At 39.1% G+C, this 21,748-nt stretch overlaps 1 protein-coding gene and 1 long non-coding RNA gene across 4 annotated transcripts; one reads left to right on the forward strand and one right to left on the reverse strand.

Annotated features, from left to right (window-relative positions):
• Positions 1–4,354: 4,354 nt before the first annotated feature.
• Positions 4,355–20,387, reverse strand: LOC131301293 (histidinol-phosphate aminotransferase, chloroplastic-like). Of its 3 annotated transcripts, none has more exons than XM_058327492.1 (10): positions 20,226–20,387; positions 19,342–19,612; positions 17,503–17,586; positions 17,233–17,387; positions 16,742–16,839; positions 16,487–16,595; positions 13,341–13,498; positions 12,167–12,309; positions 11,907–12,047; positions 4,355–5,004 (listed from the first exon to the last, which is right to left on the reverse strand). In XM_058327492.1, the coding sequence occupies exons 2-10, from the start codon at positions 19,606–19,608 to the stop codon at positions 4,873–4,875; spliced, it is 1,287 nt and encodes a 428-aa protein (XP_058183475.1). In that variant the 5' UTR covers positions 19,609–19,612; positions 20,226–20,387; the 3' UTR covers positions 4,355–4,872. The 3 variants fall into 3 exon arrangements, with proteins under 3 accessions (XP_058183475.1, XP_058183476.1, XP_058183477.1); XM_058327493.1 differs by having other exon boundaries at positions 19,342–19,718; positions 20,226–20,386; XM_058327494.1 differs by lacking the exon at positions 19,342–19,612 and having other exon boundaries at positions 20,226–20,384.
• On the forward strand, positions 7,335–9,860 carry LOC131301294 (uncharacterized). The gene is made up of 2 exons (XR_009191239.1): positions 7,335–7,524; positions 7,567–9,860. It is a non-coding gene; the product is annotated as an uncharacterized LOC131301294 (long non-coding RNA).
• Positions 20,388–21,748: the final 1,361 nt, after the last annotated feature.

The following is a 21,748-nucleotide window of genomic DNA, read 5'->3' on the forward strand; positions in this document are numbered from 1 at the left end:
CTAATAAGTTATGCCAAAAGACATGTTGGCCAATGGACTGTGGTGAGGCTGGTGAGGTGGTAAGTCACCCGTCATATACCGAGGAGGACCGGATATGTGGTTGCATTTATGTGGAATGTGTTATATTCGTGATTGATGTTATATGTGGCGATTGGTGTTGTGCAGTTATTTTAGTGTTGATATTGTACACGTTTTTATGTCTCACACACTCCTGGGGTCCTTTGGACTCTAGCTTGCAGGTTGGTTAGCGGGTCAGGTGCCGGTGGTGCAGACTTGTCCGAGTTGCTGCGAGAGTGGGTTGTTGTTAATTTGCTATAGAGATCGATAGTTGTAAATTATATAGTTTTTGGAATAAAAGACAGATTATGGTCTTTTTAATATCGTGGTGCTTGAGAATCCAGGCCATTACACTTGTTTCTCTTTCCCGTTTTCAATTTTAGGAAAAACCCCAAATTTTAGGACTTTTTATTTTTAGCTTATTATTATTAGGGTTTCGGGTTATGCCTTAGAAAAGGATGTAAACCTAATGTTTGCCTCAGTTTTATCAATGGTATTTCAGAGTTTCTCTTTTTCTTCTTTGTGCACAAGGTTTGCTCATGGTTATGAGTTATTTATCTCATTTAAACTAGTACGCTAACTAGTCTCTACATACCAAAAAAAAAAAAACTAATCTCTTGTAAATTCCGATGAGTCAGTGAATCATTAGGCGTTACTCATACATTAGTCAACTAGTCAATGTTAATTAACCACCAAGACCGTTGATATTCAAATTTGCTAATTGCGTCATCTTGGTGGATTGAAATAGATAAATCAAATGGTTAAATAATTAAACAAATTAGTCGGTTTACTTTATCAAAAGTATTAATCTTCAATAATTACCTTCAACATTATTGTTAACAACCACATGTGCTAAATACGCGATCTTAATCAAATTCAAATTGTTGGGTCAACTGGTTGAACTTACAATTAGATTAATCAAATTGCAAATGTATTAATCCTCACTGACTGATCACAGTCAAGTATCTTAGCTGATACGTGCCAAAATATTTTTTAGCCCTTCAAACTACATTTATTAGTTTTTATTATTATTTTAGTAGCCTGATAATTATTTTGTCCTTTTGTGTTTATTGGTTGCTTGAGCTCATTATCCATAATTTTGGATAAAATAGAAGTTAAAAGAAGATTTGGGGTTGAAGTGCATTTCAAAAATATATTCACACAATAATTTTCGAAGCAGCATTTGAAAACATAAGCACAATAGGGTTACATATATTTATATTTCCTTTTTAGCATAACTAATTCTCGATTATCAACTTTTAAAATTTTTGGATAATTCTAATCAACCTTACTATTGACACAGATAAAGCACGCACAGATCGTGCACTAATTTTGATATGGGGCTCACTATGAACTTGAATGAAAAGTTAAATGATTAAATCGAGTATTTCTATGTATCGGATTGAGTTAATAAGGGGACCCTGAAAATATGTTTTCAATTTAATAGACGACTCGAATCATTTATGTGAGACCCGTAGTGGGTCCCACATTGAGATCAGTGCATGAACTTTGAGTGCTTTATCTCTATGAACAGACTTACTAAATTCTAATATAACAATCCTGAAAAATGTATCAAATGAGCTTTTTGGTTGCTAAGTACCAATCCGTAAGCAACTAAGCATCATATGTAGAACTTGTGGGATAATTGGCAGGTGTATGTGTTTGTTAATTTTATTATTCAATATTTTGAAAAAACAAATGTCTTGTGTTCGGTTCGCATTTTAGTTTAGTTTTAGTTTAGTTTTTCAATCATTACCCTACTTCTTTCTCCAATCATTACTCTATTTCTCCAATTATTACTTTCTCATTTCTCTCTATCTCTCTCCAATCATTACCCCTCTCTTCAATCATTATCCAATTTCTCTCTCCACCCACTACCAAAACTAAATTAAACTAAACTCCCAACCAAACAAAGCCGTGCCACGGATCTAAGACCAACTCCACAACAATAATTAGAACTGTTCACTATTTAGAGCTCGTCGAGAACATTGACCACACCAAAAATCACATTTTAGCATTTGATATAATATCGAAATGCATTGATCTTCAAATAATTGTGACAAACCATTTTAAAAAAAAAATTTGTGTCAAATGGGTTGCAATCCAATATTGCACACTTTTTTTTTCTTACAAACTTAATACAACATTGGATTGCAATCCATTTGACACAATTATTTGAAGATCAATGCATTTTGATATTATATCAAATGATATACGATCAACGTGATTTTTGGCATCAAGGTTTTTGATGAGTTCTAAAAAGTGAACGGTTTCGATCATTGTCGTTATGGGCTTGGGAATGTCCCACAAATGATCTAAACTGGACCGAACTGATTGGAACCAAACTAGACGAGATACCGCCCCCCCCCCCCCCCCCCCCCCCCCCGGTCCCCTTGGATCCATATTGAAGGGTTTGAATAACAGTCCCGGAGTAGGCCCTATTTTCCATTTATCTAACAATTATTCTACAACCACAAACACTTATACATTTACACAAACCCACTCATATTTATATTGGAGCCCACACACTACACCTCTAGTGTATGTATAATCCACCAAAAGATGTGAATGTGTGTAAAGTGTTTATATATGTGTGCGTGATTATCTAATTTAGAATGTCACTCTCTTTCAATTCGACCTCCAAGACCCTTCTTGTTGAGAGAATGACTGTGCCCTCCACAATGGTGGACCTAAGAAGGGGAGCTGACACGTGCCACCCCTGGTTTCAAAGAGCAATGCTATATGTACCGATGGGGAGGGGAGGGAAATCGTACCGACGGCCGCCGGCAGGCCTTCTCCGGCCACCGGACGGCCGATCCGAGCCGTCCAAAAATTCTAAAAAAAAAAAACCAATGGGGCCCGACACGGGAATCAACGGCATCCGAGGTGTGTAGGGTGCTTGATCCGAGCACCATTTTTTCGTGTATATACACGTATATACATCTATACACAAAAAAATGGGTGCTCGGATCAAACACCTTACACACCTCGGATGCCGTTGATTCCCGTGCACGCCCCATCGGTTTTTTTTTATAGAATTTTTGAACGGCTCAGATCGGCCGTCCGGTGGCCGGAGACGGTTCGATTTCTCTCCCCCTAATCAGTACGTATATCATTTTCGGGTTTCAAAATACTCTCACAAAAAAAACTTATAAAAATGTTATCTAATAAATATATAGAGAAGTGATCAAAAAACAAACTCTGGTAAAGTGGTCAAGCATGCAAGTATTTTGCTTGAACACTGCTGTCGATCCCAGGCACCTTCGATATATTTTTTCCCAGAAAGTCTGTTGACACAGACAGTGTGTGCACAGATTGCAATGTGGAACTCACTACAAGTTCCACACAAACGATTCGAGCCATTCATTAAATTTAATATTTTTTCAAGGACTTTCGTGAAAAATCAGCTTTATCCGAGTATATATAAGTACTTGATCTAATCATCTAACTTTTCATTCTCCAAAAACCTAAGTGAAAAGTTAAATGATTAGATTGAGCACTTATATGTATCAGATTGAGTTGAATTTTCGCAAGAGCCATTGAAAAAATGTTTTATATTTAATGAATGGCTCGGATTGTTTGTGTGGAACCCGTACTAAGCCCCATATCAAGATCTGTATCTGATCTGTTCACACATCATCTATGTCATTAGCACGGCTGATTTTTTCCGTCACAAGATTTCAAAATTTTCACTAATTGGGAAGGAGTGGTTCAACTAGGCAAAAAGGACTAATAATTGGTACAAATATTGTAAAAATTGCAATTTAGAGATTGGTCGGCTCAGATCAAGAAAAATTAATATCGTAATGTTTTGCATTTACATACCATAATAGGGTTGAAGCAAGCCTTTATTTCTTTTTCAAATAAAAGCCCACGGCAAAACCTAGTTATATGACCTTACACTTTAAATTTTTTTCAAATTTTTTCGCACGTGTAACTAGATTTTCGTTGAACGGGGCCACCCCCGAATCTTGGCTCCACCACTAGCCCTCCGCATATAGAAAATGAAGGAAATGTATAGAAAATCATACCAGGATGTAACCACAATTTATAGGCGGTAGAATCAAGTACCTAGAATGGGTGAATTTTCACATGGAAATCTCAATACGAAAAATCTCTGAACCGACTCTTTATTTACGGTGCTGGGTATGTCAATACGTATCCAAAACTGGTTGAATTTTCAAATGCATAAATCCGTACATGTGGGCATGCCCTGTACTTCAGCATGTTTGAAAGTTGAAACAAACTCATTGATCTGCAATATATAAGCACAAATGCTTATGCTTAAACATCCAACTTGACATCAACCTGAGTATTTTTTCCTTTCCACAATAAAATAGAATGCGGACACTTGGAAGTCCAATGACATGTTCAACACTAAAAGTGCAGTGACAGGGACTACTGTTACAAGAATTGCATGAAAAACTCCGACCACAATTGGTGGAGACAAAAACGTAGCAGACCTTTTACTTTAGTAAGATTTGATTCACTGTGTTTTTTTTTTTTTTTAAGTAAAAAAACAGTGAATCAATTCCTCTCTATGCTAAAGATTCTCTTAGGTGGAGATGAAAACGTATAAGATCTTTTACTGTAAGTTAGATTTGATCCAATGTTCTTTCAGTAAATCAAATCTCACTTCAAGCTAAAGGTCTGATACATTTTCGTCTCCACAAAAGAGAATTTTTAACATAGAGGAATTGATTCACCGTTCTCGTTCTTTTTAAAAAAAAGAAGAGTGAATCAAATCTAACTTAAAAGTAAAAGGTCTATACGTTTCCTTCTCCACCAAAGAGAATCTTTAGCATAGAGAGGAATTCAACGAAAGCGATTGAGGCACTCCATTAAGATATCTGTGTGCTCAGGCTTACCAACAGAGACTCGAATACAGCTCTTCAATTCTTTAGTATTGAAGTGACGTATCATGACACCCATCGTCGCAAGATCTTCCTGTAAAATTTTATGAACCATCACTAGTAAGTGTCATGAATAAAAGAGAGCAATACCGACAAAAGGCGTACACTCTAATACACTGTACGTAGGCTTGAACACACTTTAAGTTATCACCCACGGATTGGCACATGAATACTTAATTGTCCATCTTCTGTAACTTACAGATTAGCCGCTCAATTTTCCAGAAAATTCAAAATGCGCACAAACACAGACACACTTTCACCACCTATGTTTTGTTACCTACCCAAAACATCCCAAACGTAGAATAACGACTTCCTACAAATTCCGACAAACCATTCTGTTAGAGATCAGCAGCCCAACGGCATAATCACTAATGTATCCTGGCTACATCATTCCATGGCCATTGTACTTCTACTGAACCTTCACAAGCACCAAATCTGTCTCTTCAAGTACCGAAGCACAAGCAGGAAATCTTTAGGCTACTAAAGGCTGCTATTAAGCACACTTTACAGAGAGACTACTCTTGATCTTGAAACACTGTCATTGATTAAATACAGAAGCATTTGCTGAATGATTGGTAAGTCGTTTCACTAAGAGATTGTTTCGGACATCAAATATGGTGCTTTATTATTTTGACAAGGAGAACCAATGAATTAAAGATCAGCTTTTAATGGGCAGAACTTTGATAAATAGCTTGGAATGTGGAAGCGAGATATGTCAGCGGAGACATGGGGAAGAACAAATTGTTATGGAGACACTACACCAAGGTGTAATCAAACTACAATTTTTCACAATCACTAGGCAGTCATGCAAATTTTCAGCATTTAAAGTAGAAAACAGTCATGAATAAACAGCTTTTTATCTGCCAATCTAGAAAAGGCATGCCCTATTCCTGTTAAGGATGAAGCAAAATTTTAATTACCGCAAGATCTGGTTTTGAGTTGAAGTTACTTTTTTGCCTCGTTCATGCAATTTAGAGAACAAAGCAAAATATTGATAAATGGAGAGTGAGGCAGGGAGGGGAAAGGGGATACTGAGATGGCAATGTTGACGGCTTCCCTTTGAAGGTCCTCCTTCATGTCGGCACTCTTGATGATGACCTTCACTGCCGCCGGAGAGGTGTATGACGCCGAAGAGGGCTTCCAATGGTGGGGGTCCGAATCATCATAGCTCCAGCACCGAGTCACTTCCTTTTTCGCTCATTTTGCAATGCGATTTGATTAGAGAGAGAGTGCTTCGAGGTGAAGCAATGGGGGATTTTAGAGAGAGATTTGAGCTATGGGGTTTCTTCTCCAGAACTATGTCCGAGTTTGAGGTCTTTACGATTGCTTTTACGCATGAGAGAGAGAGAGAGATCTAAGTCAACACTTAATCATTCCAATCAATAATATTGATTAACTTCAAAACAAGAAATTGATCAGTCCATTGATTATTTAAAATTGATCATTGTGCGCATGCTACTGTTTTGTGACTAGGATATAAAAGCAATGGTCAAGGGTGTACACCATTTCATGTGCAACTACCAGCTACTTAACAGCTTGTCTTTATTCCCAGTTGTTTTTAGTATTTTTATTTCTTGATAATAGGATGCCGGGACTAGCTTGTGTACACCTAGACTAATTTTGGGGACATATACCGGCATATGACTCAACATCAATAATATAGTACTGAGACTATTCTCAAGCACCATCTACACACATGAACTATAAATTCTTCAGAATTTTCTCAAGAAACGTTCATGTCACATGTGTATAGTACCGACATCATGTCGTGTATATGCACAACACATGAGACCAATTATATAGTACTGAGAATTTTCACAAAAGCATTCACTCCATGTAGGAGCATAACACCTCAGAGCATAAGCCAAAGCCGTACGTCTCATGTGTTATGCAAATACATGACACACCGTATAGTTGGTCTGCAGTCTTATTCTCATACATAGCGTGCATGTTTCTGAGAAAATTCTCAATACTCAATCTATAGTTGGTCTAATGTATTATGAAGATACATGACATGTGATACGCACCCAATATTGTATAATCTTGGTGCTTAAGTCCTCTAATATATTGTATCTAAGTACATATAGTTGATAGCTTTCAATGATATTGCACGTAAGGTATTTTCCAAGTGTTACAGGTAATTCAATGGTAAGAAGACGCATCCGAGAGCGTCGTTGGCTCCCGGGAGTAGCCAAGGAGGTCCCTTGCCGGGTCCTAAACATCAATTTGGAGAAATGTCAAAGCAAGCAACGAAATGCTAAAAGCTGGAGAGAAGCAAAAACGGACTGAAGTTGAACTGAACCAGTGGACAGGTCCAGCAAAAGCACTAGACCAATGTTATTAATACTGTTCCGTACTGGCCGGTACGTACCGGATTATCAAGAAAATGGTACTCTGACCCCCTAATTCCGTTCCGCCCCTAATACAGGCCCTTACCAGACCTTACCGGCCATCTCGGACAATACCGGCCGAGATGGTGGTAATGGAAATTTCGGGCAGTATTTTGCTAAACTGGTCCAGAATCCAGATGACAACCAGAGAGAGAGAGAGAGCCGTACTTGTTTCCATGACTGTGAGAGAGAGAGAAGAGAGAGAGAGCCCTACTTGTTTCCATGACTGTGAGAGCGGGAGAGACCGAGAGAGGTGAACTCAGCACTTGAATTGGAAGTCGGGCAGCAGCAGAAATTGACAGGAGGAAGAAGGCTTATAAAGGTGTGAAGCCCTAAAATTACAAAAGTACTTAATTACCCCTTACTTTACTTTTGAAATGGTTGACCGTGGGCCTTCTTCAAAAAAGGCAAAAGTGGTTAATTGAAAAAGGTTTTTTCTTCTTTTCTTTTTCTTTTTTTATTTTTGTGAGCCCAAAATTGTTTACGGGAATAAAATTTTAACTCTCAAGTTTTGATAGTTATGGGAGTGTTCAACCTCTTCTCTTTTTTTTTAATGGATTTACTAGATGAGAGTTATGTGACAGTTTAAAAAAAAATGTTATGATGAATTGAATGTCATGAGAAAAATAATGAATTTATAACTATATATTGGTAATTGCGCTAAATCCGAAACGGTACCGGTATTTGACCGGTACCAGTACCGTACCGTACCAGTACGAAAACCGGTACTCGTACCGGTACGGTATTCAGAACTTTGCACTAGACAGGTCCAAACCAATTTTCACAACAAGGCAGAATGTTTGTTGACAGATCCAGCAAAAACTCTGTACCGGTCCACAGAATATTCCGAACTACATTGTTGACTTAGTCTTCTAGGTATGGTTGTGTAAACACCCCAATCTAGGCTTCCAGATTAGTTTACTTTCGGTTTTTGATTCCCCGATGATGAAACGGATCAAGAACACCCCGGGAATGATAAGTGTTTGAGCTTTGAGCGTTTGACACCCTTTTAAACCTAACCAAATCGGAGCCACTTCAAAAGCCAAAAACCCTACTGGCATGCGTTGGTTGAGAGCTCGTGCGCGCAGATCAACTTGACAGGTGTTGGTCAATGGTCAAAGCTTGACCGTTGACCAACACGTGAGTAGGTGGTACACACGCACGACAAAATGACACCAGCGCGCGCTGGTCAAACTGCCAGGTGGTGGTCAACAGTCAAAGTTTGACCGTTGACCCTTGCGCCAAGGCGCAATCCTCGCGCGCCAGACTGACTCCATCGCGCGCCGGAGCGCAATGCCTGTTCCCACCAACTTTTCTTGAGGTGGAAACTTGGCCACCAATGCAACCTCAGCCAGCCTCGTGGACTGGCTGAATCCCTCTCTTTGCAGCCCATATCTACCTCTCTCTCTCCCTATAAATACCCCCTTTGTTCATCCATTTGAAGGGTTCAAGGGTTCCAAAAAATACCAAGTATCAAGTTCCAAGTGATACAAAGCCCTAACCCTAATTCCAAGCAACACAAGCAACCTTATTTTCTCGCTTCTATCACTCATACTCCTTCAAGAACATAGCTTGTTCTTCCACCCCAATCAACCTCACACTCAAAGCTCAAGTACATTTCAAACCCAAAAACCAAAGATATAGCTTACCTTTGTTCTGCTCTCTGTTCTGATCCCCGAGGGGGGCTGGCAGGGTCAAGGCTAGTAATCAATACCAGTCCTGGCCCTAAAGCTGGCAAGGTTTCAAAAACCGTCATGGTAGGACCAGCGCGCGACAGTCCCACTCTCGCGCACGACACTCCGTTGCTGCACATTGGTTTCCTACTGTTCTATGTCTTCTTGTACATTTAGATCACTATCACTGTTAAGCATGAAAATAATCAGTTTATTGCTTTCCTTTGTTAGAAATGCTAGTTGTAGTTCAATATGTATTTCTGCTGTTATGGAGTACCACTGGGACCTTTCTGAACATACCTCAGACCCCAGAAACGTGTAAACCAAGCACTAGTCTGATTCAGTCCCGCTCGCGCCAGGGCGCGACAATCACATGCCAGAGCTCAACCATCGCGCGCCAGACTGCCTCTGACCAGTGAGTGGCCTTGCACGGGTAACTTGGCCTTAGGCCGTTATTTTGTCCCCACACTGTTTATGGGGTGTTTTGTTAAATTATAGGGCTTTTCAGCCTTTTAACTGTATATTATAACTGCTTATCAACTGCTTGGTCTGTCCTGAGTGTGCACTGGTCCTTCCAGAGCCCAGAAGAAGGTAAAAACAGAGGCTGTGAGCAAAGCAAACTCACACGCGCTTGTGTGGTATTCAAGCGCGCAGGTTGTAATCACATGCAGTGATCCGCGTGGATTGGATCAGTGCATGTAGATTCCTTCTTGTACAAGTCAATTCAATACAGTGCGTCAGGTTTGCTCTGTTAAACAGAACCTGGCCTTTACCCTATTTACTAACTGCTCATCCATACTATCTATCACATCCTGCAAACATGTTACACCTTTAATCCCCATTAAACTGTTCCCCCGCCCTAATTGGCTAAAGAATTGATTAATCAAACAAAATCGCAAATATTTTTGCAAATGCCTAAGTAGAGACCGATCTCCAGATTGGGCCAGAGGGGTGCCTTAAAACCCTTTCCCTCTCGTAACCTGGCTCCCAAACCCAGTTATGGTTATGACGGACTGGTGCCTTCACCTTTTTCAAATCAAACAGCGCAGCAAGCGTTTCAGGTTCGGTTCCTTGGATGTCGGACCTTCAAACCCAAGTGGCGACTCTGAATTGAGCGCTCGTCTGCCAAAAAGCGTGCTCATCGATCCGCCTTTTTCCGGGCACACTGCCTACAGGTTGGGAGCTTATAAATACGAAATTATCAGATCTTTTGGACATAACCTGATATCCCACTCTTTCTCTACCTCCCTCGGCTCTCTCAATTGTTTCCTAGCCTAGTTTGGCATTTGCTCTTCATAGTTTTTGGAGTTTTCTTCTTAAGATATTGTCCAAGGTAGTCCTATTTTGACATTGTAAGGTTTAAGATTTGGAATAAGATTGTATTTCTAGAATCCGTGTATTGTCTCCATTTGAATTCTTGGTTTGTTAAATCAATAGATTGAGGTTCGGTTGTAAGTCCTCACAAACTAATCAGTTGTTTCTCACACCAAACCCAAATCTAAGATTACTCTTGGTTGTGGAATCTTTTGGGATTGATTGTGTAATCTTTTGGGATTGACGGTATGAGGGTCTTTCGCCAGCTCTGCCGTATATATCTCCTCGATACACTCTAAGACCGATCTTCCTTAATCACCTAAAGAGTTGCCATGTTTCAAGTCGTTTTATACCTTTCCTTAGAGAGTTCTTCGTTAATGGAGGGGTAGTTAGCTATGGCCTAAGTAATTAAATAATTCTCATTTTCAAAATCAATTGTATATGTGTGTGGTCGAAGTCCTTTTTAACTCGATTCAAACTCAAAAGTGTTAAGCCTTTGATTATGTGTCGACAGTCAATTGTAGCACGCATAATACTTGGGTCGATGTCCTTTTGAGGGTTTGACCAACTCCTTAGAGAAATTTGATCGCACCAAGCATAATCTTCCGGTCGAGCACACAAATTACCTTTGGGACTTGATTGTGTAAATTCGTGAGTATTGGATTGCTTAGGCTATAAGTGGTACTAAACCTTGGTCCGAGCCTCCCGTCTAAATACTTGCAAACTATAATTTAGTTTAAGTTGAGAAACCGCAGTTGAGAATCACCAAAAATCCAACACACAAATGTTTGCTACCTATAGCTAAAAACCCTTATAGCCTGATAAAGCCCACACACCAGAATATTTTCAGTAGTACTTTATAGTTGGTACCAACTCATGCACAAATACATGGCGTGAATGATGTTGAGAAAATTCTCAGCGCTATATAGTTGTTACAGGCATAGATGGTGCTTGAGAATATTCTCATCACTCTATCCACGACCACCATTATTACCGCGCATGAAAAAGATTGAGAACTTTCTCAATATCCTTTGTATTTTTTATAATTAACTATTTAATATGAAATTTATTTGTTACATCTTAATGAATATATACAAGTCACAAATATAATGTTCATGCAAAAAAAATATACAAAAACAGATATACTATTTCAACAACTAAAAAAAGAAACACAAATATCTCATCATCATAACTACTGGTTGTTCTTTTTATGTGGGCACCTCCTGAATGGTGCTCCTATCAATAGACCTGGCTAGTATTTCACTCAAAGTGTTCAGTTGAGTTACACGTGGAGGCAAAATCAATATGTTCGGCTGAGTTGCATGAAGAGGCAAAATCTAACGGAACAAAACCGATTTGCATTCGAGGGGCTTTTACAGTATAATTGTTCCATTGAAAATACGCGTGCATTTCGGAACAGGGTCAAGAGTTATTGGGAAATACTTTACCCAAACTAGAGCAGCCGGTAATTGTCTCATGAATAAAACCTAAAAAATTTGGATGCAGAACCAATAATTCCTACTTAAAAAAGACGTGGTTACCAAAAAATAAACTTGTACCTTCAATTTCTTAGCATCCATCCCAGACATAACCTCGGAAAGAATGAAATTGGAGTGGCTTGGATATGGGTTGAGAAAAGGCACTTCTTTCAAAAGTTGGAAGAGTCTCTCACGTTCTTCCACCAAAGCCATTTTAACCTTCTGTTAGAGTCAGTTAGACGTTCTTGACAAGTATTAGAATTGGTATTCAAACACCACGAATACTCAGTGGCTACTTAAAAGCAACATTGGTAAAGCCCATATTAGTAAATCATAAATACCTCCAAATAGTCCGGATTCTTTAGTGCTGCACATGCAGAAATTTCTGCAGCAACAGACACATTATATGGTTGTTTTGCTCTCCACAGATACTCAATAATACTCAAAGGAAATGCTCCATATCCAACTCTGAGTCCAGCTAAACCTGTACAGTGTTTATACCTCACATAAATGTGCTATACTTTCATAAAACAAAATAAAAAAGAACCTATGAAGATAACATTCAAGACATAGTTAAAAAAAATCAGTATGAGAAATGAGGCAGCCATCCACCGTAACATCTTCAAAGAACAATCTGATCAAATTTAATCCATACAAGTCAACCACCAAACATGCCAAGGTTGATAGATTGGTGAACGATCTTAGACATATGCACAGATAGAAGCTACCCCAAGATCTACGCTCCAACAAAATTCTACCGGTGCTTTCCAATACACAATTTGAGGTCAGCCCAGCAAGACTTGGAGGGTGGACACCTCCTCAATAATCACATGAACAGATTCCACATTCAGTTTTGCAGAGAAGGATTTGTTGTTGCATCATTGTTTCATTGGAAAAGTTGGATTCTCATGTGATTTCATGTAAGCCCAAGACACTAGGTATAGAATCTTGACCTTGTCTTTTTCTCTTGTTCAGGATTAGGACCAGCTTAATGATGATGGCACATCCATCACTGTTTTTTAGTGGCTGCATCCATCACTGTTTTTTAGTGGCTGATTGAGCCTTGAAACACTATAAAATTCAACCATGTCAACAAAGAAGCTATTAAGTATATAAATTGTGATGGCACCCTTACCTCAAGCAAGCTTTTGGGGTTGAGAACTACCCAAAACCATGTTGCTATAGAACTCTTACCTCATAAAAACTTTGCTACTTCTATGGACAAGTATAATCACAAAAGGTTAGTTTGAGAAAATCTCATCTGTTAACTCACAAAAACTTTGTTACGTGGACCTCCCATGTCAAACACTCGACACCGGGTAAGAGTTATGATAATGGCATAAAATCATACAAACGTACATAGCAATAAATGACAAAAGTCATTTCTTTTTTAAGCCTTCTTTACATTTACAAGACAAGTACCAGTTTACGGAAAAGATCCTACTAGCCATTCAATTTCATAATGAAGCATACAGGCTTTTAGATATTAGATATTAGGTCCAAACTTATACATACCAGCTCTCTTACTAAATGTGCGAAGGACAATTAGATTCTCATGCTTCTTCACCCATTGCATCCTAGATTCAATTCCTGAAAATTCAATGTACGCTTCGTCCAGCACAACCAATATAGGCAGGTCAAGGATCTTCAAGAGAACTTCATCACTGATTATACTGTGAAAACAATAAGATGCCAACACAAGTAATCATATCAGAACCTGCAATAATGCCTGCTGAAAAGCAATAACATATGTCAGACTTTGCTACAACAAAAGGAAAAGTCCACATAGTATTGATAATAGATCATAATATGTAGTAAGAAGTAAAGATATGAACATGAGATATGACTACGACACAATGCAGAGTGCAGACACGCAAATGCAACAATCTTCAAAAACAACAATTTGACCTTTTAGAAGGTATTTAACATTCATGTATTAGCCGAAGCGTACATGAAATAACAATAATTTCTTGATTTTATACTAGTTATAAAATCCCATTTTACTATGTCAAAGTAGTAAGAAATCATTTCTCCTTATTCTTCTGACTTAATAATTGGAAAAGAATTAACATAAAGTCATAGGAATTATTTCACGAAGTTCTACTTTCAAACAAACTAGAAGGTTTTGGCTTTTAGATTCCTATACTAAATAGCTCAAAATGAAGGGGGATAAACAACAAATCATGAGATTTATTTAGAAAGCTCTCCTCATAAACAAAACAGACGGTTTAGGTTATAGAATTCCTAAGTCAAAGTCTAAGTGAGGAAGGATAAATAGTTATTGCATCGGTGTTGTGTTGATTTCAAAATTGCTTTTGAGTAATTATCTCAAACTTTCGATATCTCGTGTATGTCTATGCCAAGACAGACACGAGCCTCTCCCAACAATTCAAAGTCTGTGTTCTCTTCTATAAAACTCATTGGGGATTAACCAATGAGTGCAACTGTGTCGGACAATGCACCTTCTTAGAAGTGCATGTACTTCTTAGACCTTGTCATAGCTCTATTAGTGATATATCTGTACACATGATATGTAGGGTTATTAAACAGCACTTCAACCCCCTCATTGAAAAGGTCCAAAGGCATTTGACTGGTTGGAAGGCCAATACTCTCAATCATGCGGGAAGGTAGACCCTTGTTCAATTTGTGTCCTCCACCTTCCCTAGTTACTATATGCAAACTATGGAACTTCACATAAGCATATGTGAAAGGCTGGATAGACTTGATAGAAGTTTTCTCTGGGGGGATACCGGAGGGAAGATAAGAAAAAGATACATCTTATAAATTGGCATAGAGTGCGTAAGAGCAAAGATAGAGGAGGACTAGGGCTGAAAAAAGCCAGAGTGCAAAATCTTGCCTTACTCTTGAAACTTGGCTGGAAACTGACCGCTGAGGAAGGGAACCTCTGGGTGGGCAATGTTAGAGAAAAATACCTCAAAAATAATTCCCTGCCATCCTGGCCACTTAGGAGATTTGCTTCTCACGTTTGGAGGAGTATTGTTAGTACTAAACCCATCCTTGTTATGGGAATCAAATGGTCGATAGGTGATGGTAAGAGTGTTGACATCTCGAAGGATTGGAGGTGTGGGATGGGTACTCTTGAATTGGATTACCCTGGACAAAACACTAACAACAATATGAGAGTTAAAAGAACTCATTGACGATAATGGAAACTGGAACCTTACTCAGCTTGCCAATATAGTTGATGAACAGATGATTGAGGCCAAAGAAATTTACATCTCCCCAGGTATTCAGCTACTCCGGACTACCCTAATTTGGTGGGATCCACTAGTGAAAATTTCTCCACATCGGCAGTGTATGATTTGATCAATCTTGAGGATTCTGATCTCAAAGGGCGGTCTTGGTTTTGGAAACTCAAAATTCCGTATAAGTTTAAAACTTTTCTGTTGCTTGTTTTTCATAAAAGATTGCCTACTAATCAACTCAAGCCTCGAGAGGCATTGCATCCTAGGACCTGTGCCTTAGATGCAATGCCAATCCGGAAGATCTTGATCACCTCTTTAGAGGATGTGTTAAAGTCATGGATCTCTGGGCTCTGTTTCGGAAAGGCTGCTGGTTGAGGGATGGACTTGAAAGCCCTGTCTACGATTGGAAATCCCATAATCTCAAAATCAAAAGAATTTCAGGAATATTAAGTGATGTTTCTTGGAGCTTGCTGTTTGCTGTTTCTCTTTGGCAAATATGGAAAGCCGAAACTGAAAAAGTCTTGATGACAGAGATATCCCAGTGCCTGTTAGCTTCAAAACCATCACTTCCTATTCATTAGAAATCTAGGAGGTTTTCAAATCTCCTCTTAAGGGTGGCCTTAGACAACGTCAACTAATACAATGGAGCTTAACCTCTACAGGTCAAGTCAAATTGAATACAGATGGATGCTGGTACGGTTTTGATAGCAAGGCGGGATTTGGAGGAATATTTTGAGACAGCACAGGAAAATGGGTCGTTGGCTACTATGGGAAGCTCACATGCGAGTCTAGCCTAGAGGCAGAGGCAGAAATCTGGGCCATTTAAAGAGGCTTGACCATCATCTTACAGAAGGGTAGGACAGATGTTAAGATCGAGTCGGACTCCCTCATAGCTGTCGGACTCCCTCACAGCTGTCGGACTCATTAACGAAGGAACTCCAGAAGGACATCCCCATCGAGCAATTGTGGCAGACTAAAAAACGCTCCTAACACGCACTGGAACTACCGTCTCAAATATATCGCCTTACCAACCAGAGCGCCAATAATCTGGCTAGGCTTGGGGCTGCGCAAGCAGGTGATTTGGTGGTGACTCCGCCCTCCATGAGGCCTTTCGTTGTTGCGGACTGCCTGGGTGTTGGGCATCTCCAAGATTGAACTTTGAAGCACAACCATGTGCTAGGCTTGTTATCTGTTTGGTTTATTTTGTCTAGTAATTCCTGCTACAGTTTTAAGGACTTGACCTGTATGACTTTAGCGGTCTTTTAATATTTATGAAATTCCTAAGTACCAAAAAAAATATTTGAACAATTTATACGCTCTAATTTGCCCTATTCAGAAGGTGGTTAACGTAGTAAATGTGCAAAACAAGCAAGTACAGTACAATTGAACATAGATCGCATGAGCCCAATTGCATCATCCAGGAAAACCAAATCATAAAAGGCAAGGAAAAGTAACCTCCCATCAGGATTGTTAGGAGAAGTTAAAAATATGCACTTTGGCCTCTCCTGCTCAACAACTTCAGCGATCAGCTCTGTATCCAAGCTAAAGTCTGACTTCCGAGGTACTGCATAGTTGGAAAATAGTATCATACCAATATACATGCACATTTGACAAAGAATAAAAACAATGACACCCAACAGAGAAAGCATATAATAGGAGAAAAACTCTTTGATCCCTAGTTAGAGTTGGATACAAATTCTTTACATTTACCTTTTACGACAAGTGCCCCATTAACAGCTGCATCAAACTCATACATTGTAAATGTCGGGGGGCAGTCCACAATTTTGTCACCAGGATCCAGAACACAACTGAAGTAACATGCCAGGAAAAAAAAAAGAATAAAATAAGGGAAAAAGTAAATATCAGCAGACAGCCATAAAGGATAGTTAGGCTCCGTTCCAGAACGGGTTTTAAGTCCTTATTTTTTAAGAAGGCAATTTCAAGCTCAAAAATTATAGGCTTATTGAAATCTAAAAATATGCAATATGGATCTTGTTTGATAGATCTCATTGAAATCTTTAATACGATGCAAAAAAAATTGAAAAATTATTTTTCATTTACATTATTTTTGAGTTTGAAAATGTGAAATAAGTACTTATTTTTTAAAAAGGTGTTCTGGAACGGGGCCTTATTGCCCCATTATGCAAATCAGACGGTTTAGCAAATTTTAAAATTGAAGTTGTCACAAGATCTTCACTGACCGCATAATCAAATCAATTAGCTCATCTGCACCACACCCTGCAAGAATATATTCAGATCCAAGACCCGAATCCTGGGCAAGAGCACCACGCAATCTACGGCTTTCAGGATCAGGATAAATGTATGGAAATTTCATTGACCCCAAAGCCTCAGAAACCTATAAGATATTTGATATTTGTACACAGGACATAAACAAACAGTTAATCAGTAACTGGCCTTGCAATCACAAGAAAAGGGTTTCAAAGTTTAGAAGTTTTGTTTTTATAACTTGCCTCTGGAGGTGGACCATATGGGTTTTCATTTGCGTCTAACTTAATAATATCCTCAGGCTTTCGGCCCAGACGTGTTGACAAAACCTGTATAGAAAACCACAACTCTCCCAGTGAAGTGAATGGAACAATGTGTTATTTCCAGTACCTAATAATGAAAGAAAACCAACTAATGACCAACCACTCACTCAAATAACACAAGACCAGTCTAGGAGAAACTTCAACCGTGTCCATATGAATGAAATAAAATACATCACCGGAACTCTAACAAAACTCATACGCAAGTGGAAATCCATAGATTCACCAAAAAACCAGGTAAATGGAATTTAATGAATCTTAAAGTTGCTCTTATTTCGCATAACTGAAGTCATTCAAAACAACATGCATCAAATAAAGGGGCGAGTAATTGTGCGATTTGTGTATTATGTTTAACCTTAAGTAGCTCTTATTTTGCTCAGCCGAAATTTTAACAAATTCGCTTGAAATTCTACCATTGCCAGAGAATCAGAGATAAATATGAATACCCAAATGTCTAACTAATGCATCCCTTCTGACTAAAACAATTGATAATCCTGAAGCAACCCTTACTTATGAGTGAAAACACACTTAGCACGCCTTAAGTTGTAGTGCAGAGACCATGTTTTGCCACAAACGGTTAGAAACAAAAATAACGTAACGCGACTTTCAATATTTAATCTTGACTTGGATTCCCCCATGCAAGTTTGCAACACCTAAAAAGGCTAAAATCACCAGCACAAGTAATTGAGTACTAAGTTCTGTCTAGAACTCTCACTACCATCAATACATCGGCCTCAACCAATATCTCGATGTCAAACAATAGGAGCCCTAGCTTGCTCAACCAAATCAAAAACTGTTGACAACAGTATTTACCGTTGTTCCAAGAAACCAACAAATGCAAACACACCAGAAACAATCAACTTAACTTCTCCTGTACCTAAACCAAACCAAACCAAACCAAATCGAGCCTTATGTCTCAATCATTTGGGGTCAGCTACATGAATTATTTTCCTCCATTGAGCTCTGTCAAGGGCCACTTGTTCACACAAACCCACTACCCCTCCCTGTAGTATTGCTACCCAAAGCTATCATATCCGCTCTCTTAACTACTGCATCTCCTGGTCTACGGTAGACATGTCCAAACAACCTTAGCCTATTTTCCTTCAACTTCTCTTCTATGGGTGCTACACCTATCATCTCACGAACCGTTTCATTTCTAATCCTGTCTCATCTAGTCTTACCACACATCCACCTCAACATTCTCATTTCCGCTACACTCATCTTGTTCTCCTGTACCTCCAGCCCATTAAATCATGTCAAGAAGAAACTAGAAAAGTGCGAACTAGCAAACACAACTATTAACTGCCATAGTCAATGTGATTACACATCAACCACAGCATCTGGAGTTTGAACCAATAAGTAACTAGTAACTACCATCTTTTAGGTTTTAGTTGCATATTTAATAATCAAATTTGCATAAAACTTTTCAGAAATCTGTTTTTGAAACCCAAACAGTCACTGCTTTCATCTCTTGTTCTTTTTCAGTAGAGTAATACCCGACATTGCGGAAACTTATTTTGATGCTTCAAACAGGATTCCCTGCCAAAATTCCCAGAAAACAAGTTTCGAAAACTGTCAATAAAACAACTAATTTTTTTCTGGAAAATTAGTCTGGTAAACAGTCTTAAAACTGCAACAAAAAAATAAAGGACCTAATCCACCCGAAACAAATCGTCATCGTCACTGTTGTCACCATCACATTGGTCTCATTACATGCGCAGACAGAACAAATCGAAAGGGTCAACTGGGTTGGAGCAAAATTACCTCAAAAGGCAAAATGGGATGATAGGGAGACAACTTGCGGAGATGAGGACGAATGAAAGAATCACCAGTCAACCGTAGTTGACCTTCCTCTTTCATTTCTTGAACTGGAATAGTGGAGGCCATACAATTGACCCTCCTCCCCTGATTCATATCAAATGGGAAGCAACTGGGTCTACTAGAATATGCGGCGGAGCAACGAGTAACACCACCGGAGGATTTGATTGGACATACAGATGATGAACTGCCGTGGAAACCAACTGCGCCCATGAATCTGCAGTGTTGGGACCAGAGCAATTCAACGTATGTTTCAACTGGAACAACAGTTCTACCTTCACTTGAAAACCTAATTTACCAATCCAAGTGAAGAAGGAACGCACCTGGAATCAATCAATTGCTACACAGGTTTACGGCCGTGGGTAATTTAGGCATTTAAAAAAGCTGTCAAAATTGACTTTTAAATTGAAGAGGAATTTTAAAAGTCAATTTTGACAACTTTTAATCGTATATAAAGTTGGCATTTAAACGTATATACTTTGCAAGCAATTCAACGTTTTTGTGTGTGTGCGCGCGCATGAGAGAGATAGAGAACGGTAAGTTCTCTTCACACTATTTGGGGATTGGACTTTGGAACAGTTAAACATTTTAACTGGAGTCAAAATATAAACTTTGCAGGCATAATTACAATGTGAGTTTCAGACCTCTATGCCTTTGCCTCTGATTCCAACTCATAGAACAGAGTAAACTTTAGTCAATAATCTGTTTGGTACCTTATAAGGAATTTCTTGCTGGTAGAACACGCATTTAGCATTACTCTGCTCGTATTCTAAAGACTTACAGATGAAGGGAGAAGTCGAAGGGGATAGAAAGTTGAGAGAGCGAAATACCTGGGTTCGTCGGAAAGACCACCGCCGGTGGCTCGGAACTTTGCGAGATGACCGACGCGGGTTGGGCCGGGAAATCGTCGGGTTAAGAGACGAGTTTAATTGAAACGCAAAGAGAATCTCAAACCCTTGCGCCCCGTTTGGAACTTGCAAATGTGAAGGAACATAATGAAAAACGGAAAGTGTGAGAAAAGAGAATATTTGTTATTGTTATTTTAGTCATTTTTCTTTTTCCTAAGTGTGAGAACAGAGAATATATTATTGTTGTTTTAGTCATTTTCTTTTTCCTACATGCAAATAGGGGTGTAAACGAGCCGAGTCGAACCGAACCGAATATTGGCATATTCGAGCTCGGCTCGATCAGAATTCGTCTGGCTCAAGCTCGGCTCGAGTTCGAATCAAGCCGGAAAAGTACGGCTCGAGCTCGGCTCGTTAGTATTCAGTTTGGAATAAACGAGCCGGCTCGGCTCGAATTCGAGCTCGAATTCGTCAACTTTTCGGCCTTAATATTGAAAAATTGGCTAAATGAGTCGAGTCGAACCAAATATTGGCATGTTCGAGCTGAGCCGAGCCGAATCAATATATTTCGAGCCAAGACGAACCTGTTCGCGAACCTATATATTGGCATGTTCGAGCCGAGCCGAGCCGAACCTATATATTTCGAGCCGAGAAGAACATGTTCGCGAACCTGTTCGAGCCCAGCCCTGCTAGGTTCGAGCTCAGCTTGATTTAGCTTGTTTATCAAACGAGCTGCAAAAACGAGCTCGAGTTCGGCTCGTTTACCCTTCGAACCGAGCCGAATCGAGTCCTTACCGAGCCGAACTGAACCGAACTCATGAGCTACTCAGCTCATTTACAGCCGATGCACAGCACCAAAGACAACCCTTCACATGGAAACTAATGGCCCGTTTGGATGGAGGATTTGTTTTGGGTGGATATAGAAGGCTGGTGGATTTGAAGGTGGATATGTAATGGAGTAGTTCTAGGACCACACCCACTTTACACACCCAAATGCACACCCACACACACAAGTGTGTGGGCTCCACACACACTAGAGTGTGCATTGCATGTGGAGCCCACACACTTGTGTGTGTGGGTGTGTATTTGGGTATTGGTTTGAGTGTGGTCCTAGAATAATTGTATGTAATGAGGGGTGATATGTTAAGAATGGTAGCCCCACGTCTTAAGAATGGTGAATTTGTAATGATGTGTTTAAATGGTTTTTTGAGAATGAGGATATGGTAGGTAGATATGATGGGATTAGATGTCGAATGATTGAATTAACCCCACTTAGAATATTTGTAAAATGTTTAAACCTTATTTAAATTAAAAAATCCAAAATTTGTAAATTATTTTTAGTAATTAAAAAAATACATTGTTTGTTTATAAATAGCAAGGTAAATTATATAGGATTAGGCATTAAATCAAAAATTGTATGTATATATATATATATATATATATATATATATATATATAGAGAGAGAGAGAGAGAGAGAGAGAGAGAGCGAGAGAGAGAGAGAGAGAGA

The sequence above is a fragment of the Rhododendron vialii genome, chromosome 9a, assembly GCF_030253575.1.
Source record: "Rhododendron vialii isolate Sample 1 chromosome 9a, ASM3025357v1".
Taxonomy (NCBI): domain Eukaryota; kingdom Viridiplantae; phylum Streptophyta; class Magnoliopsida; order Ericales; family Ericaceae; genus Rhododendron; species Rhododendron vialii.